Source organism: Macrotis lagotis, chromosome 3 (assembly GCF_037893015.1).
Source record: "Macrotis lagotis isolate mMagLag1 chromosome 3, bilby.v1.9.chrom.fasta, whole genome shotgun sequence".
NCBI lineage: Eukaryota > Metazoa > Chordata > Mammalia > Peramelemorphia > Peramelidae > Macrotis > Macrotis lagotis.
In genome coordinates this window covers 236,711,639-236,733,842 of record NC_133660.1, presented here as the reverse complement: position 1 = coordinate 236,733,842, position 22,204 = coordinate 236,711,639, and the positions used below count along the sequence as shown (strand labels likewise).

The 22,204-nt window shown below is 39.2% G+C and overlaps 1 protein-coding gene and 1 pseudogene across 4 annotated transcripts in view; both read right to left on the bottom strand.

Moving 5' to 3' along the window:
- Window positions 1-22,204, bottom strand: part of RRAS2 (RAS related 2) — a 104,467-nt gene that overhangs the window by 18,141 nt on the left and 64,122 nt on the right. Inside the window, exons 1-4 of one of the 4 annotated variants that reach the window (XM_074230224.1) lie at window positions 10,459-10,596; window positions 2,722-2,809; window positions 631-733; window positions 349-457 (exon numbers count right to left, since the gene is read on the bottom strand). In XM_074230224.1, the coding sequence (XP_074086325.1) occupies window positions 349-457; window positions 631-733; window positions 2,722-2,809; window positions 10,459-10,488 (330 nt within the window). In that variant the 5' untranslated portion in view covers window positions 10,489-10,596. The other 3 variants (XM_074230226.1, XM_074230225.1, XM_074230223.1) reach the window with 3 other exon arrangements.
- Window positions 14,610-16,971, bottom strand: LOC141518317 (high mobility group protein B3 pseudogene; annotated as a pseudogene).

Here is a 22,204-nt window from a genome sequence, read left to right as displayed (position 1 = left end):
CAGAACACTGTTCTCCAAATCAGAGACTACTGCTTTATTCTCACTTCTCACGACCTCAGTGTCTAGAGGAGGTGGGATCATGATTGTAGAGAGAAGAAAAGCAAGGTAATAGGAAATAATGCAACATCTCACGCAGTCAATGTTCTAATTATATTCTAATTTAATGCAAGATGACATTTTCTAAACGTCTGTTTTCTTTTTTCTTATTTGATATATTTATCTTTTATGATACTATCAAACTCAGCATTTTCAAAGTGTGTGGTACATATTCTTTGAATTATACATACTCAAGTTTATTGTCACTCCAATTACACAACTAGGGATTATAATAATCATGAAACTTCTTACCTGTCTTTGATGGTCAAGATCTGCTTTATTACCAACTAAAATCATTGGAAACTCATCTCGGTCCTTTACTCTGAGAATCTGTCTTTGAAATTTATAAATTTCTTCAAAGCTAAAACCAAAAATATAAATGATTTTGTTAAACAATACCATTCCCAATAATTCATAAATTCTACTTTCATATTCAAAATTATTATTTATACTTTAAAAATGAGAAACGGAAAATTCAAATATAGCAAGTTTGGACTCATCTTGTTAGTCCAACACTGTAGCACTGATACATACCTTCCTTTATCAGTGACTGAAAAGACCAGCAAAAAGCCCTCTCCAGTCCTCATATATTGTTCTCTCATTGCCCCAAATTCTTCTTGACCTGCAGTATCCAGAACTATACAGAAATAGAGACAAAGTTACACATCCACTTTTAAAAACAACTCCCCCCACCCAGGTCTACACCAAAGGTTTCCCAATTAGAACTAGCAGAGTTCCCCCAAATAGAGAGTAGCCTATCTGCAGCAGTGATGCTAAATGTTTAACAACCAGCTTTCCAAAAAGGCGCACTTTGAGATTTAATCTGTATTAGTATCATTTTTTCCATCCTTAAGTCTAGACAACCCACAAAACAATAAATCAAGGCTCAATTTATAGCATTTGTGGATTTCTGAGGTATAGTGTTTACAATATAAATTTAACAATCAGTTTTTATGAGCTGGTACAAGTTGGCTCTAGCACATCCCTAATCTGCAGGTAAAGACATGAAAAGACGACTACTAATGATTCTTTCTTTCTCAATATTCTGGTCTCAAAAGACTAAGACAAATATGTGTTAATGCTAGATACAGTTTCAGAAATATGAAACTAATTGTCAAGTTTAAGGTTGAACATCAATTTCCATGATTAAAAAAAATAAAAATGAACAGGTAGAGCTAAAGCTTAAATCATGCTCTGATGGAATAAATGAATTCTAGTAAATTCCCTGGGAAATTCTGACTTTGCATGGAGCTTCTTATATTGACTCTATCAAGACCTCTTTTGGTGCTATAAGTGTAGGGCAACCTCTAGCATAAGAGATTTCAGTGGAGCCCACTTGATGTGTTCTATGAGTTTCAGGACAGGGTGTTCTGGTTTTTATTTGTTTGTTTGCTTTTGGCAAAACAGAGGTATCTTAACTAAGGTATCTTGGGATCTATGTCAGTGGAAAGAGAAGGAACACTGATGAAATCAAGGATTCCCTAACCTTTGGGCAGATTCATAACTTAAAAGTAGAATTCAGGTTTTCTGAGTAACTCCAATTAAGAAGCAGTATTAATAAATTTTACAGTCACTGAATCAGCATTTATTAAGTGCTTATATTGGCCAGGCCCTGGCATACAAGGCCCTTGGCAGACAAAGTAATGCAAAGACAGGGCCTGGCCTCATGGAGCTCTCAGTCTAAAGAGGAAGGCAATATGTTAGCATGTTATCCCAGATCTGACTCCAAATCCAGTTCTTTTTTTCACTAAACCAGGATGTTTCTCCATGAAAATAAATCTATCAAAGCTTAAGTCACAAAAGTGCTGTGCAGGACAATTGGAGAGCTGGGAATTCCAATCTACTACTAACATATAAATAATCATAAAGGGCTCATTTCAGCTTTTAAGGTTGAGAACAATTTTTTAATGTATGAGTTATAAAGCATGTATTCCTATGCCCCGTAAGTGGAAAAAAACCCTCACTTTAATGACAGAAAGAGCTTTTCTGAAATCTAGAATCAGTAATATAATAATTATATTATGTTTGGTATTGAGGATTATATTACATTTCAGACAGAGCTCATAATTTTGAAGTTAGTGAAAATTTGAGGAGGATTAGAAGAGAGAAGCTGGGGTAGACAATGGAAACTCTTGAAATACGTAAGGAGCTGTCATGTATTAAAAGTAGACTTATTTCAGCTCAATTTACTAACAGAACTTTCTAGACAAAGAAATGCACTGCCTTGAGATGTACAGTTTCCCATTTTCAAGCAGAAATTGAGTAGATGACCACAATTGGTAGTATTCATGACTAGGGTAGGGACTGGACCTCTGGGTCCTTTCCAACTCTGTAACCAATTCCCTTATCTATACTATGATAGTTCAGTTTTCCAAGAGTACCACAAACATAGACCAGTCCACAGTTTGAATCAATGGTCTCTGCATACCATGATGGCCAAATGTCTCTGAATTGAGCTAAGATGGTTCTCGGTCATTAGAGAACCAGTCTACTGACAAGTCCTTTCATGCCTTTCAGGTTTGGCAAGTCATCCTAGAGCTTAGAGTAACCTCCATACCATAAGGAGGTATTATGAAAAGCTTGTATATACTTTAAAAAAATGGAAATTGAAATAAAATTACTTACTATCAAGTCGTGCTGCTCTATCATCTATCACACATTGTTTAGTATATGAATCTTCAATTGTTGGATCATAATCTGTGACAAAATAGGACTGCAAAAAAAATTTTTAATTAATTTATGTTATACATACTCTGGCACCAGACATTACTCAAGTATAATACAATTTTGTTCCTCAATTTCCATCCAACACCCCACATGTCAAAAAATCCATCTATTTCCTCTCTCTGTGAAAAAGAAAATTTTCTATCTTTTTGGGAGAATAATTATCAACTTGAATATAAGAAAGAAAACACCCACTGTTTCAATTTACAGAGCAACATCTCTCCCTAGCCTCTGTGCATGCACATGCATGCACACACACACACACCCCAATCCCAAAGACATCTCAAGGTAAACCTGTTCAAAATGAAGGTCATCACCCTTCCCCTCAAATCTGTCACTCTTCCTCCTCCCCATTTCTATTCATCTCCCATAAACACAGTTCTCCAGTTTGAGTCTATTTCTACCCCACCTCCTCATCTACTCCTTGCCTTGACTGTGCTATCATCTACCCAAGGGTCTCCTTCCTTCCAGTCTTTCTCCTCTCCTTATCCATCCTCTAGACAGATGCCAAATATTCTTCAAACACAATCTGACCATTTCATTCTTCCCTCTTCAACCTCCTCAAGCTTCAATGGCTCCTAATGACCACTAGGATAAAAGACAAACTCCTCAACCTGACATTTAGGCCCCCCTTCTCCCCCCCCCCAATCTAACTTCAATCTGCTTTTCCTGGTTTTATTTCCTTCTCCTTCAAAGCAAACTGAACTACAAGATCACAAGTATAGAAGATAGTGTTGGTAAGAACAAGGGCCTTGCGTCTTGAGCAAATAAGGAAGAGAATACTGAACTTCGGTGAATTGTAAGCTTTATGCCAGGAACACATTATGATGACTGAGTACAAATGATTTATTACATAATTAACTTATAAATGCTAATTTTATATGTTTAATAATATGGCATAATTATTAATGTATTACATAACAATTCATTATCATTGACAAATCATTTCTTAACTATATATTTTATATAGTCAAGTAAAATTCTTTCTCCTCTTTCTCTGTTCATTCTTACTATTGATGATAAATCTGATCCCCAATACACACGAGTTAAAAGATATTAGTCTTGAATTCAGCTCTCTCACACCCCAGGCACAGGTTAGGGTGGGAAATAACTTCCCTGATGACAGAAGCTGCACAATTGGCTGCAGGAGGTTTAGGCTTGGATTGTATCTCCATCTTCCTAGCTGGGCTGTGTCCCCTAAACTTTCCCAGAGCCTCTTTCCTTCAAAAGAAAATAGGGTCCTACAGAGTTGTGAGATTCAAGAGATAATGCAAAGAGTATGCTTTGTACATCTTAAAGCATTCTATCATCATTCTTTTTCTATTGTTGTTACTTATTAACTAGGTGACCCAGAGATGTCCTTCCTTTTCAGAAGCCTCAGATTTATCATCTGTAAAATGAGCGAGTTGATTGACAAGCTGATTGTCAAGGTCCTTGCTGAGCTCTGAATCTTATGAACAGGCAGCTTTCTAAGGTAGAAATTCAAGCTACCAGGCTATATTTTTTTAAAAAAACTCAAAACACTAATAAATCAGTTAAGTGCAAATTATTTCTAGTCTGATGTTCCCCCTCACACCTAGGAGGCAGGTAAACTATTGGAGGGGTTAAGTTAGAAAAGACAAAGTCACATGGATGCACAGAGTGGTAAGCTATGAAATCAGGACCTGTGAGGTATGGAATGGCCTATCTTCGAACACATTATGTCCTGATATATCTCATCCAGGTATCAAGATGAAGAGCTTTCTTAGACTGGACCAGTTTGGCTGGGCCTAGCACTAATATGTAATGTAAACTGGTACACTAAGCACTTACTCAGCTTTGAGTAAGCTTATCACAGCTTGGAGGCAGCGACATGGCTCAAAGGATTGAGCATTGGGAATAGAAGCAGGAAGATCTGAGTTCAAATCCAGCTTCAATCACTCACCCGCTGTGGGACCCTGGGCAATTCACTTCACCTATTTGCCTTAATCCAAGTGGAGGAAAAAAAATGACAAATGTCTTCAGTTTCTTTGCCATGAAAACTCCAGGAACAGTATTGGTATGCTATGACCCAGGAGGTCACAAAGTTTTTAGACAAAATTGAACAACTAACATTTATCACAAGAAAATTAACTGGAGGGGGGGGGCGGAGCCAAGATGGCAACAAGAAAGGATCTCGTCTTAGGCACTCTCTGATACAAATCATAAACTAAGGACTCTAACTAAATTTACGAGAGACAGAACCCACAGAGCGACCCAGTGAGGTAGTTCTACTCAAGGTAACCTGGAAAAGAGCAGAAAGGCTCTGCTCCCCGGGGTCAGAGGGGCGGCCGCCAGAGGGGTGGCCCGCCAGAGCCAAAGAACTTCAGCCTCCCGGAGGCAGCCCCAGAGCACTGGGAGCCCCAGCTCACAGCAGCAGGGGAGTCTCCTGAGCTGCACCCCGGGAGCACCAGGCACAAATTGGGGTAACAGCAGGGGACCTCTCGGGACACACAGCAAGCAATGTGGTCTTTCTGGCAGCCCAGATCCAGGAAACAGAAGCAGGCAGAGCCAGTAAGCAGGAGTCCCCAGGACATGAGCCCATTGAACCCAGGGAGGGGAGTGAAGAGAGAGAGAGACTGCCAAGCTCTGTCCTCTGCTCCTGGAACAGGACTCTGGGGCTCTGACCACATTGAGATCCTGATCGCAGTCTAGGCCCCCCATAGAACAGCAGGAGTCCTCCCACTTCAGTCCCATGGCGGAGAGGTGCACATGTGATCATTCACAGACCAAGAGGGAAGACAGAACCTCACACACACAGAGATCCTTGTGGGGGTGTCCCATTAATGCTCAAAAGCTCAGGAAGCACCCCAAAACCAGACTCAGGCTGGGAAAATGAGCATGCAGAGAAACAAGAGGAACACCACTGAGAAATATTTTGCAAATCAACTCAAGAAGGATCAAAATACTCAGTCTGAAGATGAGGAAGCACAAGCTCCTACAGCTAAAGACTCCAAGAAAAACAGAAATTGGGCTCAGGCTATGACAGAGCTCAAAAAAGACTGAAAATAAAATGAGGGAGTTAGAAGAAAAAGTGGGAAAACAAATGAGAGAGGTGCAGGAAAAACATGAAAATGAAGTCAGCAGCCTAGTCAAGGAAATCCAAAAATATGCTGAAGAAAACAGCATGCTAAAAACCAGCTTAGGTCAAATGGATAAAACAGTTCAAAAAGTTATGGAGGAGAAGAATGCATTAAAAAGCAAAATTGGCCAGATGGAAAAAGAGATAAGAAAACTCTCTGAGGAGAACAAATCCTTCAGACAAAGAATAGAATTCAGGGAGATCGATGAATTTACTAGAAATTAGGAATCAATACTTCAAAACCAAAAAAATGAAAAATTAGAAGAAAATGTGAAATATCTCATTGAAAAAACAACTGATATGGAAAACAGACTTAGGAAAGATAATTTTAAAATTACTGGATACCTGAAAGTCATGATCAGGAAAAGAGCCTTGACATCATTTTCAAAGAATTACTACAGGAAAATTGCCCAGATATTCTAGAAGCAGAGGGCAAAATAGAAATGGAGAGAATCCACCGATCCCCCGAAGAAAGAAATCCCCAAAAACCAACCCCTAGGAATATTATAGCCAAGTTCCAGAACTCCCAAGTCAAAGAGAAAATACTACAAGCAGCCAGAAGGACACAGTTCAAATATCATGGAGCTGCAGTCAGGATCACACAGGACTTAGCAGCAACTACATTGGAAGCTCGTAGGGCTTGGAATATAATATACCGGAAGGCAAAAGAGCTTAGAATGCAGCCAAGAATCAACTACCCAGCAAAGCTGAATGTCCTCTTCCAGGGAAAAAGATGGACTTTCAATGAACCAGGGGAATTTCAAATAAGGTTTGATCTTCAGATACAGGACTCAGGTGAAGCATGGAGACTGGAGGAGAGGGGGGAAATATGAGGGACTTAATGATGATGAACTGCATGTATTCCTGCATAGAAAAATAACACTGATAATACTCATATGAACCTTCTCAGCTAATAGAGCAGGTAGAGGGAGCTTTTATAGTTGAATCACAGGAGAAAGCTGAATTCGAAGATAAAATATGGTGTAAAAATGGAGTCAACAGAAAAAAAAAAGGGAAATGTAATGGGAGAAAGAAAAAGGAGAGGGGGAATAGGCCAAGATATTTCATATAATAACATTTTTCTTTATTACAACGAGCTATTGCAATGATATGGAATGGGGGAAGGTAAGGGTGAATGAGGGAAACTTCACTCTCAGAGTTGGCTAAGAGAGGAAACAGCATATATACTCAATGGGGTATAGACATCTGGAGTAAGAAGGAGGGGGTGACAGGGGGGAAGGGGGGGATATGAATGATGGAGGAGAGGATGGACCATGGAGGGAGAGTGGTCAGATATAACACATTTTCTTTTTTACTTCTTGCAAGGGGCTGGGATTGGATGGCCTGTCCTGGACCATAGGGCCAGGTGGATGCTAGGCCTAAGGGGTGGTATGGGGGCTCAGGGCCTCTTCGCCCCAGAGCCAGGGATCTGTCTGCTGAGCCAGTCAGCTACCCTACAGCAGAGGCAGAGTGAAAGGAGAGAGAAAATATAGTACATGGTAGTGGAGAAATACGAAAGGAGGGAGTTGCAATCAGCAATGGCAATGGTGGAAAAATATGGAAGTAACTTTTTGCCAGAGACTTATCATAAAGAATGTGATGGGGCAGCTAGGTGGCGCAGTGGATAAAGCACCAGCCCTGGAGTCAGGAGTAACTGGGTTCAAATCTGTGATCCACCTGCAACAGAGCTGTTGGTGTTGGAACAAAGACTCAAGCACATTTTTATTATTATTATTTTGGGGGGGGGGGTGCAGGGCAAATGGGGCTGGGTGACCTGCCTGGGGCCACATAGCAGGGTGACTGTTGGGTGTCTGAGACCGGATTTGGACCCAGGTGCTCCTGGCTCAAGGGGCCAATGCTCTGTCTGCCACCCAGCCACCCCTACTATTATTACTATTTTATTTTATTTTGGGTCTTTTTTTTCCTTTTTTTTTGTTTTTTGCAGGGCAGTGGGGTTTGGGTGGCTTGCATGTCACATGGCTGGGTGATTGTTGGGTGTACAGGACCGGATGTGGGTGCTCATGGCTCCAGGGCTAGTGCTCTGTCCGTTGCGCCACCTGGCCATACCTACAATTATTACCATTATTATTTTTTTTATTTTAATTTTTTTCTCTCCCCTTTACTTTATTGCTCAAGCAAGTCTATATTTATGGGGGGAGGGGGGTATTTCATTTACTCTTAAACAAGAATATTTTATTAATGTAAAAAAACCCATTATTTGTACGAAATGAGAATAAATATTAAATAAATAAAAAAGAAAAAAAAAGATTAACTACCAGTGCAGAAGTTTTTTCTTCCATGAAGCTATTAGCAATCTCTAAATTATTTAATATATAACTATATATAATATATAACTATATATAATATATAATATATAACTATATACATATATAAAATCATGTAATATAATTATAAGTAACAAACTCAGAACTGGTTCCATCCATTACGTCATATCACTCCCATTTTCCAAATGATAAAAATTAGGTTCATAGAAATTAAAGAGTAACATAGTGAGGAAAATCTGAATTCTAGTTCAGTTTTGTTCTTGTGCTGGTTCTATAGCCCAGATTTCCTGACTCTTATTCCAGAGTCTTTTACTAAATAGTTAGTCCCTTGCAATTTTGCCAGAAAAGAGAAATATAATTTCCCCCAAATACTAAAAGAATTATACTAAAAGTATAAAAAGGCTACATGGTAATGGGGAGCATGGAGAGACTGTGAGTTGTACTACTTCCCTAAGGGCAAGGAAAGAAGGTAAACAAATGCTTCCTTTATACTGAGGAATGCCCTATTGTCTGAGGACAACACCGTGAGAACAAAGTCCTTTACAAAGTTCTATACACAGGCAGGGCAACTTAAAACCAAGAAACCATGTGAGGCAATGAAAATAACTCCATTTGGAATGAGATGGTCTGGGTTCAAATGCCAGATCTACTACTTTTTTTCCATTTCTAAGTAAGTCACTTCTTCTCTCAAGACCTCAATCTCCTTACCTGTAAAAGCATGGGGTGAACAAGATGTCTCAAAGGAACCCAAGCACCAAATGCTCCAGCTGAGGGGATGAGATTAGGTTTAAGAGGGGTCCCTCAGGCATAGGTAGATTTGTTTCTCTTTAGTGAATCTACCCTGGGAATGCTCACTGTCTATACCTTTGGTCAGCACAGCAAGCCTAGTGTACCAGGGAAATCCCTGAGGAGATGTTAGCTCGTGATGCTCCTGTTCCGGGACACCCTGATAAGGGAAGGAGCTGATTTTACTTTTGCACTCCTGGGTGTTGAGCAGACATTTCCTTCCTTTCTCCACCCCAACTCCAATCTAAGAGGTGTGGTAAGTGGGAATGGCCACGAGATGGTGCAATGACCACACAGGAGGAGGGAAAGATGGAATGGGCCTCCCCGTAGTCATTTGAGAGGTGCTGGGGGGTGGGGTGGGGGGGGGGGTGGATCGAATGAGGCTCCGAGGTCACAGGGCACAATAGGGTCAGCCCTTCTGGTTCCAAGTCCTCAGCTCTTCCTCCTTTGCCATGTGGGAATGAAAAGAGGCAGCAAAAGGGCTGTTTAAGGCAGGGGTCTGGGAGCTTTAAAAAGGATGATTTCAGTGTAACTGGTTTCCTTTGTACTCTAATATATTTTATTTCATGCATTTAAAACATGTTTCTGAGAAGGGCTCACAGGTTTTACCAGACTGCCAAGAGTTCAGGACACAAAAAGAATTAGAACCCCTGGTGAAGGTATCCCAATGCAAGACTTGTACTTTCCCCTTTCTGAGCTAGATTACAAATCTCAGAGGGCAAAGCCTCTGCTAGGAAAAACTGGTGCATGACACTGAAAGACCAAAGGGGAAAAAAAAAACAAGAAAAAAAGGGAAGATCTCTCTCCCACCCTGAACTCCAGCCATTCTTTCTCCACAATCCACCTTCAGGCCAAATGACCTTGAAGTTCAGAAACATTTCTAAGCTTAATACCAAAATGTTGACCAAGCTTCCTGTATAATTTAAATAAAATATGACCATCTAGAAAATAGGCCTTTGACTAAGGATATCCCCCCAAAATGATACATTTTACAAGTTCTATCTTCAAAATGATTTTATGAATCAGGATATCAAACTCATTTATAACATCTTGGTAAACTGTCCCTGCCCTGAAAGTAGGAAAACTAAGGCTTCCAGGATATATATTAAAATCTTCCATTTCCAAAAAAAAAAAAGTTTCCAACCCAACATTGTTTGACATATTGGATAGTATAACTGCTCATGAGTTGTCATGTTTCATCATTTTTGTCTTTTAATTTTGGTAACTTTAGGGGAAAATAAGTCACAGACTACCTACCTCTCATCTACTCCTCCATTGTCACCTCCAAATACAAGAACCAGGGTTCTGGGACCTCTGAGATTGGCTGGTTTACCGCCAGTATTCTTTTCTCAAATCTATGCTACCAAAAAAGATGAATATTGGCATACTAGTATATCCTGGAGAGCTCATAACCCTATTTCATTGGTAAATTCAAATCAGACAAAAAATATACAGCAGGAGAATCACCAGATAGATGCTTCGGTCATTCGTTCCCATTCAAACCAGCACAAATGCTTGATATACATTAAGGAGATTCAGAAGCACTGTGAACAGAGCCATCTGGGGTGTGACCTGAGAAAAGTCATTTAACATCTGTGTCACAGGCAATTCTCTATGACTCTGAGCTCCTTACACCAATGAAATCACAGATCAGAAATAATGAATAACAAATGGTAGCAGGAACACTAATCAAGTCAACAGATTCAGACATTAAACCCACAACTAGAAGTATATGATTAGTTCTCCCAATCTCCTACTGAAATACATCACTTGAGCATCTTTTAAAGTTTGAGGCAGACAAATGGTTAACCAGAATTTTCAGTTCATTTAGAGGAATTAACATAGAGGGTCACAACAACAGTGTGCAAACTTGGACAAATTTTCATTAAGCTAGACAAACAAAACTGACTTTCTAAAAAGAATAACTGACTATTCCACAAGGCCAGAGGATTACCATTTGCAGCACCTTTACAGACTTATGAAGGCCAACAAATCTAGACCTAGAGAGAAACACTCCTCTAAACATTACAAACAAGTTGGTCATTCAGCCTCCACTGGAAGAGCTTTAGAAACAAAGTCACTATAACAATAACAATAATGATCATTCATATAATAAAGTTTTCAAAGCCCAAGTTGTCTTGCAACAATTGTATAAAGTTGTTATACCATGCTTACATTTATCACTTTACAGAGGAGAAAATAAGGGTCAGTGACTAATCCCTTGAGATAGTACATTCCACATTTGGAAAACTAAATTGTCAGGAAATTTTCTAAACTTCATGCTTAAATTTGTCTACTAATAACTGATCCATTGTTCTTAAGTTTCTGACCATTGAGGTCAAGCAGAATCCATTAAATTTCTCTTCACATAGCAGATAATTCAAATACTCAGCAATCACATCCTCAAGTCTTATATTCTCTAAGTTGAACAAACTCAGCACTTTCAACTGGTGGAAGAATCATCTCCAGTCCCCTTCACCATCCCAATCACCTCCCCGTTTGTCAACATACTTTCTAAAATAAATGCAGTATCAAAGTTGGGAGTGACAAACCAGGCCACCAAACCAGCAGTCAGAACAAGCTGGGTTTAAATTCTGTTTCTGATGGACATTCACGTTCTGATAGGTCCATTACAGGGCCTTCAGTAATCTCTCCAATACTGAAGTGGAGAAATTGCCCAGCAAGTACTGACCTGCAAATGGAAGAGGCCTTGGCCTTTTCTTCACTGGTATTGCTTAGTCCAGGATAAAGTAGAGTACCTAGATATGGACACAGTATTCCTTCTACATGGACTTTGACCCAGGTAGCTCAGTATTTTCTACCATCTACTGTCTGTTTCCATTCACATGAATGCTACCATCTCAAATGAATGCCAAACAAAATACAATACCTTCCCACTGCAAGTTCTTGTTTCCCTGTTTCTTAATTTTAGTCATCCAATTCTCCTCATTACCCAGGCTGAAACCTGAGTCACATGGACTTCTGAACTCCCAAATTCAGGGCCTAAGTCCTATTGATTCAATCAATTGAACAAATGATTCACTTAGCAACCATGTGCATGCAAATCATATTCCTTCAAAAAAGCTTCAACTGAATTCCTTATTTGCTATTTCCACCACTCTAAACTAAACTCCTTATTAGTTCACACCTATCCATGGTAATATATTAATGGTCTCCTCATGTCCAGCTCATGCCAAACTGATGCCAAACTAATGCTAGAATATAGTGATTGCCATATCATTTCCCTGCTCAAGAGAGACAAAGAAGAAACCTCAAAGTCATCTAGTCTAATCTCTTCATTTTATAAGTAAGGAAATGTGAAACATAAAGCTCTAACAACTAGCCCAAGGCTAATTGGTAATCATGTTGGTTCTAGAGTTCAAAATTCCTGATTCCCAGTCCAATGAACAATCCTACTTTCAAAATCAAGCATGATCTTTGACCTTGAACCCTCTGGTCTCAATTACTTACATTTATGATTACCTTTCTACTTCTCTCCTTTATTGAAAATTGTCTGCTCTACTCAAAATGGTCCCCCAATCCTAAATAGGCATTGAACACCTTTGCCTATATTATTTTCTTTCTCAAGGAAATGCTTTATACTTTTCTCTTATTTAGATTTTACTCAATTCTTCCCATACTTCAAGATACAGTCCAAATAATTTCTTATGAAGTTTCCTTGTCCAATCCAATACGAAGTAAACCTCTCCTTCTGAGCTGCTAAAGACCTTATCCCACTCATTTAGCCTTTGTCTTTTTTTGGTGTAGTGGATAGAGCACTGGCCTTAGGAGTCAGGAGGATGGAAGCTCAAATCCAACCTCAGACACTAGCTGTGTGACCTTGGGTAAGTCACTTCCCCCTGATTGCCTCACATCCAGGGCCATCTCCAGTCGTCCTGATTCATATCTGGTCATTGGACCCAGATGGCTCTCGAGGATAAAGTGAGGCTGGTGACTTAGCACAGGCCCCCTCACTCAAATCCAATTTATGTTCTTGTCATGGCATCACCTCTCTAATGTTATGGTCCTCTTTGAGAATAAAGGTCAAACATAGAACTTAGTTCCTTTTCCTTCTGAGCCACAAGTTTTTTCATCTTTAAAGTGGAGAGCTGGAATGTGTGATCTGCAGGGTCCAGGTTTGTCCTATATCCATGATCCTATATGTGCAAAACTTTCTTCCCTAAATAAATTGTAAAATCCTAGGCACTCCCCCACATTCACTGTTCACCATCCTGGTTTACAGATCACAGAAACCTGGAAAGAGCACAAAGGTCTAGGTTGAAGTCCTACATAACCTATAGCCCTAGTCAAATTATCATATACTCCCTGAACATCAATTTCATCATCTGTAAAAATGGAAATAAAAATCAATTTAGACTAGGCTGTCTAAGGATGAGCCCCTTTACTTATCTTTGCATCTCTCTCACAGCATCATAAGAAACAGTGCAACACAGAATAAGACCTGGGACTACATTTTACCCTTATTGACTATATAACTTTGGATAAATCCCAAGCCTCCATTTCTTTATTGGAAAAAAAAAAAGGTGGCAGAGGGAAAATAAATGAGGGGAAGAATGAAATGATTCCTCCCCCACCTTTTATATTCTCTAATTCTATGAAATATTCAAATTAAATTTGTGCTAGAAAGTCATTCATTGCCCCAGAAATCATAGCAAATTCTTCTCCTGGCAACTGTGCAGGAACTAGAATTAGGCTCTTCCTTATGTCACTTTTGAAAAACAGCTGCCAGGTCACAGAGACCCTTTGTTCCCTACAATTTCATATCAAATGTTTGTTAGCCAAACTAAAATTCTTGGGATTTCACATTCTTTTTTTTTTAATTTATTTTTTATTCTCATTTTGTACAGATAGTTTTTTTACATTAATAAAATATTCTTGTTTACAAGTAAACAAAATAGCCCTCCCCCCATGAATATAGATAGACTTGCTTGGGCAAAAAAAGTAAAGGGGAGAGAAAAAAAATTAAAATTAAAAAAAATAATAGTAATAATTGTAGGTATGGCCAGGTGGCACAATGGATGAAGCACCAGCCCTGGAGCCATGAGCACCCGAGTCCATATCCAGCCTCGTAAACCCAACAATCACCCAGCCATGTGACATGCAAGCCACCCGATCCCCACTGCCCTGCAAAAACCAAAAAGAAGAAGAAAAAAAAAGACCCAAAATAAAATAAAATATTAATAATAGTAGGGGTGGCTGGGTGGCAGACAGAGCATTGGCCCTTGAGCCAGGAGCACCTGGGTCTGAATCCGGCCCCAGACACCCAAAGATCACCCTGCTGTGTGCACCCAGCCCCACTTGCCCTGCACCCTCCCCCAAATAATAATAACAAAAAATGTGCTTCAGTCTTTGTTCCAACACCAACAACTCTGTCATGGGTGGATCACATTCTTTATGATAAGTCCATCACAAAAGTTACTTGCATATTTTTCCACTGTTGCCATTGTTGATCGCAACTCCCTCCTTTCTTATTTCTCCACTACCATGTACTATATTTTCTCTCTCCTTTCACTCTGACTCTGCTGTAGGGTCGCTGAGTGGCGCAGCAGACAGATCCCTGGTCCTGGGGCCAAGAAGCCCTGAGCCCCTATACCACCCCTTAGGCCCAGAATCCACCTGGCCCTATGGTCCTGGGCAGGCCATCCAATCCCAGCCCCTTGCAAGAAGTAAAAAAGAAAATGTGTTATATCTGACTACTCTTTTGCGAAGCTATGTGATCAGAAGCCAATTAAGCCTAATGAGGGCATTCGACACCCTCACAAGAGGTGTTTCATTTCAAGGTGTTTTCCCTACTCTATGGTAGTCACACAGAGACAAAATATGGTACAGTTTCATTCGTCATCTTCTTCATCCTCATCCTCCTCTTCTTCCTTGTCCTCCTCTACCTTTTTCCGGGCAGCTTTAGCCGCCCCCTTTGCCCCATCGAACTTCCCTTTCAACTTATAATCTGTGACATCCTTCTCATATTTCTCCTTCAGTTTGGCTGCCTTATTATTATAAAGTTGCTTCTCATTGTCACTCAGATTGTTCCACATTTCGCCAAGCTTCTTTGCCACATCCCCAATGGATATGCCAGGGTTTGGGACGAAATTCTGAACAGAACAGGAAGAAGCCAGACAGTGGCCGTTTAGGTGCATTGGGATCCTTCTTTTTGCCACCTTTTGCTGGTCCATAGTCTTTCATTTCTCTATCATATCATACCTTATCAGCTTTTGCCATCTCATCAAACTTGGATTTCTCTTTCCCCGACATAGTCTTCCACCTCTCGGAACACTTTTTAGAAAACTGCAAAGTTAACGGGAACCTCTGGATTCTTCTTCTTATGCTCTTCTCAGCAAGTTTGCACAAAGAAGGCATAAGCGGACATCTTGCCCTTTGGTTTCTTGGGGTCACCTTTAGCCATGGTGAACTCTGTATTGTTCGCTAGTCTGGGCAGCGCAGGGCACGACGCTCGGCTAAGCACTCCGGGGTTTCACATTCTAACAGATTTTTGGAGTTGCTCGAGTTATGCCTTGGGGTAGTTTTCTTTTCACGCACAGAGAAGAATGAAAAGCAGGGATTTACAGACCTTCCTCCTTTAAATAATTTCCCCCTCTGCTCTAACACCAAAAAAGTCCAAAAGGATGCATAAGCAGCTCTGCTCCCCTTCAGATACAGCTGAAGACATCTTGTATCTCATGAACTCAACACTGACACCCCTGAGGTACTACATTTGAAACCTTAGCACACACTGAGGTGGCTCAAAAATTTTATGGCAGCTTTAATAAGTTTAAACCATATGAAGACATTTGGGATAAACAATGCTTTTCAGAATTATAATATCTGGGTTGGAAGGGACCTCAACAAATGTCTTGTAGTTCATCCCCTAAAAACCTATTTTTAACTATTTATTAAATATAGTCACTTATAAAGCACTGATTAGAAACAAATCCAGTCAATAAAAGCAAAGTATAAAGACTTTTAGGTACCTCTCAATTTATTCATTTCACAAATTTACTGCTGTTCCAAAAGTCTGTGATCCTCCTAGAGCTGAGAACTTATTCCCCCATAGAAAAATGGAAATTAATAGCAGTTAATTTCCCACACCTACCCACCAAAGTCTATTTAACATCCAAATGAAGCTGTCTTGCACAGTACTAATAGTAGGAAGCTGGTCTGAAGGCCCTGGGGACAGACCAGTTAAATGAGGTCTTATCTACTTTGCTACTGAGCAGAATTCAATATTAGGATAAGTCATGGACTTCATAATAAGACACCTCCATAGCATGAACTCCAGAGGCAACATTATTACAAGACTTTAAAATTTCAGTAGACAAAAATTAAGCAAGCACTTACTACTAATCACTGAAATCAGAGATCAAGTACAGCTCCTTCATTTTATAATTGAAACAAACAACTAAGACCCCCCCTACTAGAAATGAAATGATTTGTCTAAGGTCATCTTCATAGTTTATCAGATACAGTTCCCATCCTTGATTAGTCTAGTAGGATCTGAATTCATAATAACTATAACAATTTCTAAAGCAGAAGCCTATAGATATAAAATGCTATGCTATATGAGGTCAAAGGAAAGATTTACAACTTTGGGGAGTAGGGGAGAAATCACAAAGTTTCAAGGAATAGGTATGGCATCTGAGTTAGGTTTTGAAAAATGATTTATTTCAATGCTGAATCTATCTGTGCAAATAGAGAAAGGGAAGCAACAGAGATAACTGAAACTCATTGGTAATTCAAAAGGAAGAAAGAAACCATATCCATTCCTGTATGGTCATTTTTAATATGTCTCACTGCATACTGACTGCTCTGGCCAACACATTCATGCTACCAGCATGACTGGCTACAAGATGAAGAAAAGGTTACTTTAGACCAGGAAGAGGTTGCATTACAGCAAAAGCTATTTTTTTCCTATATTGGTTTAAAAGGTGACAAGGGATAATACTTTCAGCCAGTTAAGAGAATATGTACCTTCCTATTTCAAATCTTCTCATTTCAAATACTTCCATTTTTATGCTATCCAAAGAAGGTGCTTATTATATCTAAATTACTAATATAAAGTCATCTGAAACAAGAGACATAATTCAAAATCTCGAAAGAGGAAGTCAGTCTTGGAAGCAATCCTTTGAATGGTCAGAGAGTGATGTCTGTAAAGGCCAAGGAGAAATCCAATCTAGATATTCTGGACTGAGCCAAACCCTGGTTCAATATAGATCAAAACACAAGTATGTCATTCAAAAAGCAATAAAAGGGAACTTGTGATTCAAGAAGGAAAAAGCATTGAGGTGATTCAGCTGAGTGAACCTCAGGTAATCCACCAGCCCAGCATCAGCGTCCCTCCAGGTCCTTGGAGATGCTTTGTACTTGGGTGACATCTCAAGTTACCTATGTAGTCATAATAGTTGACACTAAAGGAATGAACTACATTGTCAAAAGGGGGCAGCTAGTGGATGGAGAACTGGCCTTGGAGTCAGGAGGATCTGAGTTCAAATTCGACCAATTACTAGCTGTGTGACCTTGGGCGAGTTACTTAACTCAGAGTCATCTCTAGTCATCTGGATGACACTGGAGGAGAAAGTGAGGCTGGTGACTTAGCACAGCCCCCCCCTCCCCACTCAAATTCAATTCAAGTGCTTGTCATGGTATCACCTCCCTGATGTTGTGGTCTGCAAGAATGAAGGGACAATATTGCATTGTCAAGAGACAGAGGAGAAAGGAAGCCTAAGACTAGAATCTGGAACAGCAGCTCATGGTCTTGGGAAGAAAGAGATGGTGGAAGTGACAGAAAAGGAACAAAGTTTTTAAAAGTGAGACAAGGGGAAAGTAACATCTCAGAAGTTAAGGAAGGGAAAGGATCAAATACATAGAAGGGCAGGTTAGACCCATAAAGGATAATGAATATTTGTTATGCTTTTGTTTTTAAGGTCATTCAGTTTGAGAGTGAGAAAGTCATCGTTGGGGGAAAAAAATTTTCAAAATTTATTAAGGTGTTCTTAAAATGAAAATGCCAATCTTATTAAAGACAAAAAACATCCTATCAATAAATTCCTTGTATTAGTCAATACAATAGTATTACCCAATTTTATTATTTTGAAAGCCAGGAGTATATTGAAAATGCTTAATTTAACCTTGCAAAGGTTAAAATAATAAATGAATAATAAATAAATAAAGGTTAAATAAAGGCTTAATTTAAGCTTGCTGGGGTAATAAAGACTGATATGCCAACTTGATTAGGCAAGTGTAAGGAAAATTATATGCGTCAATCTTATTCCCGTCTTAGAAGAAAAAAACAAGCAAAAGAGAGGAGGAAAGGGAACATTTAGGTATGGGGAAACAAGAAACACTTTATATTTAAATCTTCAAAGTTCAAAATGACATATTGAGAGTCCTAGAAGTCAGGAAGGCCTTGGTTCAAATCTTTTCTCTAATCTTTGCAAGCCACTCTACAGGAATAATACCTTAGTGCCTACTTCACAGGGTTATTGTGAGGTTAAAAAGAGATGTTAACGACATTTAATTTGCCCTTTATAAATATTTATAAATTGCCTTGAAAACTTTAACTATTTTATGCCACAATCCCCCTTGGGAAATAGGTGCTATGATTATCCCCATTTTGCAAAAGAGGAAACTGATGCTGATAGATGTTAAATGACTTACCCCTAGAAGTGTCTGAAACTGGACTAAATTCAGATCTTTTTACCTCCTGGTTCATACCTCTATTCACCAGGAGTCCATTAAACAAATCCAACTCATTGTCAGTTTTTGTAAGGGCTGTGAGCTAAGGATGATTTTTGTATTTTTTTAAATAAAGTTTTATTTTATTTTTAAATGTAAAAACCTTTCTTAGCTTGTCAAATGCCAGTACCTGACCCCTACACTAAAACCAACTAGTTATCTAAACATATGGGAAGATGTCTTACAAATCTCACCCTGCTATGTGCAACTAGTACAGGGAAAATAAATTTCCAAGGATCTGGGTTAAGGTTCTACTGAATATAATTTGACTCTTTGTGATTCACAGAGACTTGAAATGCTTGAATTGGCTCACAGATGTCATGCTGAACCTCAGTTCTCACTCTAAGAGGATCACAGATTTTGGGAGTTTGATGTGACCACAGAAATCATCTGGTTACATTCTCATGTGGTGGAAGGAGTGCTACCTAAATACAAAGTCAGAGGAGCAGGGCTCCAATCCTGGTTCTGCTAGGCACTGCCTGGGTGACCATTAGGAAATTACTTAAGCCCTCAGGGCTCTATTTACTCATTTGTAAAATGACAAGTTGGACCAGATGTTCTTTAAGGTCCCTTTCAAGAAACTGAGAACCTAAGTTTATGGTGACTTGTCAAAAGACCATACAAGTAATAAACAATGTCAAGATTGTATGAACTTTTTTCTCCAAGTTGAGCACTTCTGCCAATACCAAACATCTAGCTAGAGGTTGTATTATGCTTAAAGGTTTACTAAGCACTTTAAATACACAATTTCAAATATTCCCACTCACCTTCCCACCTCCCCAGGTAAGGGGTATAGAACCAGCAATCCTGCATATAGAAACCTTATCTAGAAATTACTGTTTACTTGACGGGAAAGATAATTTCAAGGATTCATGCCAATATCTGGTTCCCTCCAATGAGTTAAGGATTCCTTTTGAGGATTATCTATAGTCAGTTATCATATTCTTGAGGAAAAGAACCATGCTCTGTTATTCCACCACCATACCCACCCCCACGCCAAGCCAGCTGTTTCTCTAATACTCTGTTCTGGTTCACATACAATTCCCTTACAGCAACGCTCTACACACACACACACACACACACACACATGCACGAAGGCAAACACTATCTCTCATGATTGAGTCAGTGGATAAATTTAAACTTCATGTAGTTTTACATGCTTGGCATCAAAGGCACCATATTCATATACTCATTTCAACCCAACACCCAAAAATGTAGGTTAAGGAATCAAGTTAAAAAAGAACCTGTGTTTTCATTATATAAGGTCTTGCTCACACCATTTCAACCCACAAATTGTAGACTAACATTATATGAGTAAGTCTAACTGCCCAGCAAATGAACTGCCACATCAGTTGGAAGCCACATAAAGAAAAAAGCAAACATACAACTAAATTATGATATATACATTTATCTATATATAAAAGCACATACTTATTTTATACATTTAACATAATAGCCCAGAAACTAAAATTAAGTTATTTGGTTTAACAAAATACTGCTTCAGCTTGCTAAATATGAATTTATTCTATTCATTTAATGCACCAAATTTGCATTTAAAAAGAGGCTTCCTCTCCTGAAAAATCTAGTTCCTTACTCCCTTGTAAAACAAGGGAAAATGGGGTACCTTATGCCATGAAGGTATAGGTGGGAACACAAAATACAAACGATCCCCTTGGACACACCAACAGTCATGTTGGATGACTACAGGATAATTAAAGGATTACAGGTTAATCTGGAATGACAGATAGTGGGAATATTATTTTAATAGAAAGAGCACTAAATTTGGAATTAAGACAGACCACCGTTGTGACCTGAACAAGATTAGTTCACTTTTGGAGGCTAAATTTTCTCATTTGCAAAATATAGATACTGAACCAACTAATATCTAAAGTTCCTTTCCTACCTAATCATTACAATCCCCAAAGTGGAGCTGATCTTATGAATTAATTCATAGCCTTTATTCCCCATGAGAATGAATCAGAACCATGAATGAAAGAAAGAGGAGAATCCAATTGTATCCACCAGTTTGGGAGCCTGGGTCTCTAGTACCTTCAGTGGGATGTTAACAAGTGACCTAAGAGGTTAAGCATCAAACTCACACTCTTCCAAAGCTTTCTACGAGTCTTTATCACACAGCCTATTCCAGTCATCTAAACTCTCCTAGGCTTTATTACTTCCTGATCGACTGCTCTAGGCTCCCAGCTTTATCCATTGCTGTGTCCTAACCGCAAGAATGGAGGTTAAGGAACATGGTCCCTGGGTCATAGAATTCAATACTCTCACAACTCCCATGAAGTCCTGGATCCAACACTAAGGTCAAGTTCATTTTCTCCCATATAATGTCACAAAAGCAGCCTGAGGGTCTCAAACCACCAACAAAGCACACAGTCCCTGGTAGGTCCTACACACAGATGAAAAAACTACAGTATGTCCTGTACCTGAAAAATTGTTGGTCTGATGGTGAAGGACTAGCCTTAAGCTAAGTTTCCAAGTCAGAGAGCTCACTGATAATAGAGGATTCATTTTTTGGTGTGAGCAACTCATAAAGATGAAACACTAGAACAGGCTTTCCGTTCACACCTACAGCAGAACTAATAATAATTCACAACAACCACAACCGCAGCAGCATTTCCATGGAGCTTTAAAGTTTGCAAAGGACTTTAAATATGCTAAAGCATTTGATCTTCACAACAACCCAGGAAGATGGTTGCTATCATTATCCCCACTTTACAGATGAGGAAATGAGCACAGAGATGATACATGATTGGCCCACAGTCACAGAGCTTGAAAATTTGAGGCATCCAAAGTCAGCATTAGAACTCAGGACTCTGTGACTCCAAACCTATGCTCTATCCTCTGCACATGTGAGAATACCCTAAATGTTCTAATATCTGATAAAATTGAACATGAAAGCATACTTAGTTAATTGTAAAAGCTAGTCTTCCTAACTAAAACTGCTGTTAAACTCTGTGTAAAATCCAGAAAATGTTCTATACTTCTCTAGTTTAACAGGAATTGTTTGCTTGCTTGTTTAAAAATCTGTTGTTCACAGTCAGGTTGCCCGGTGTGCTGGCTGCCCGTCCAACAAAACGAAGGCTCACAATGGAAACTGCGGTTTAATTTTAGCAAGAGCCACATCATTGAAATATACAAATGTGCACTATGGGTGCAGGTCGCGGGGGTTTCCAACAAGGTGGTTTCCCTTGATCATTTCTGGGTCCTAATCTGTTCTGGTCTCTACACATAATTTACATACCAACTGAGGTATCAAATATAGAAGAGAGTTTTTAAAACAAAAAACTCTAACAGACCAAAATCTTAATGAATTTTTACTCAGGGATATATATATGTATACACACACACACACACACACACACACACACACAATGTTGATAGGCACAAGGGATTCTCAGATTAACAAATTTTTCCTCATTAATATCTTACTACATCATATATATTGTAG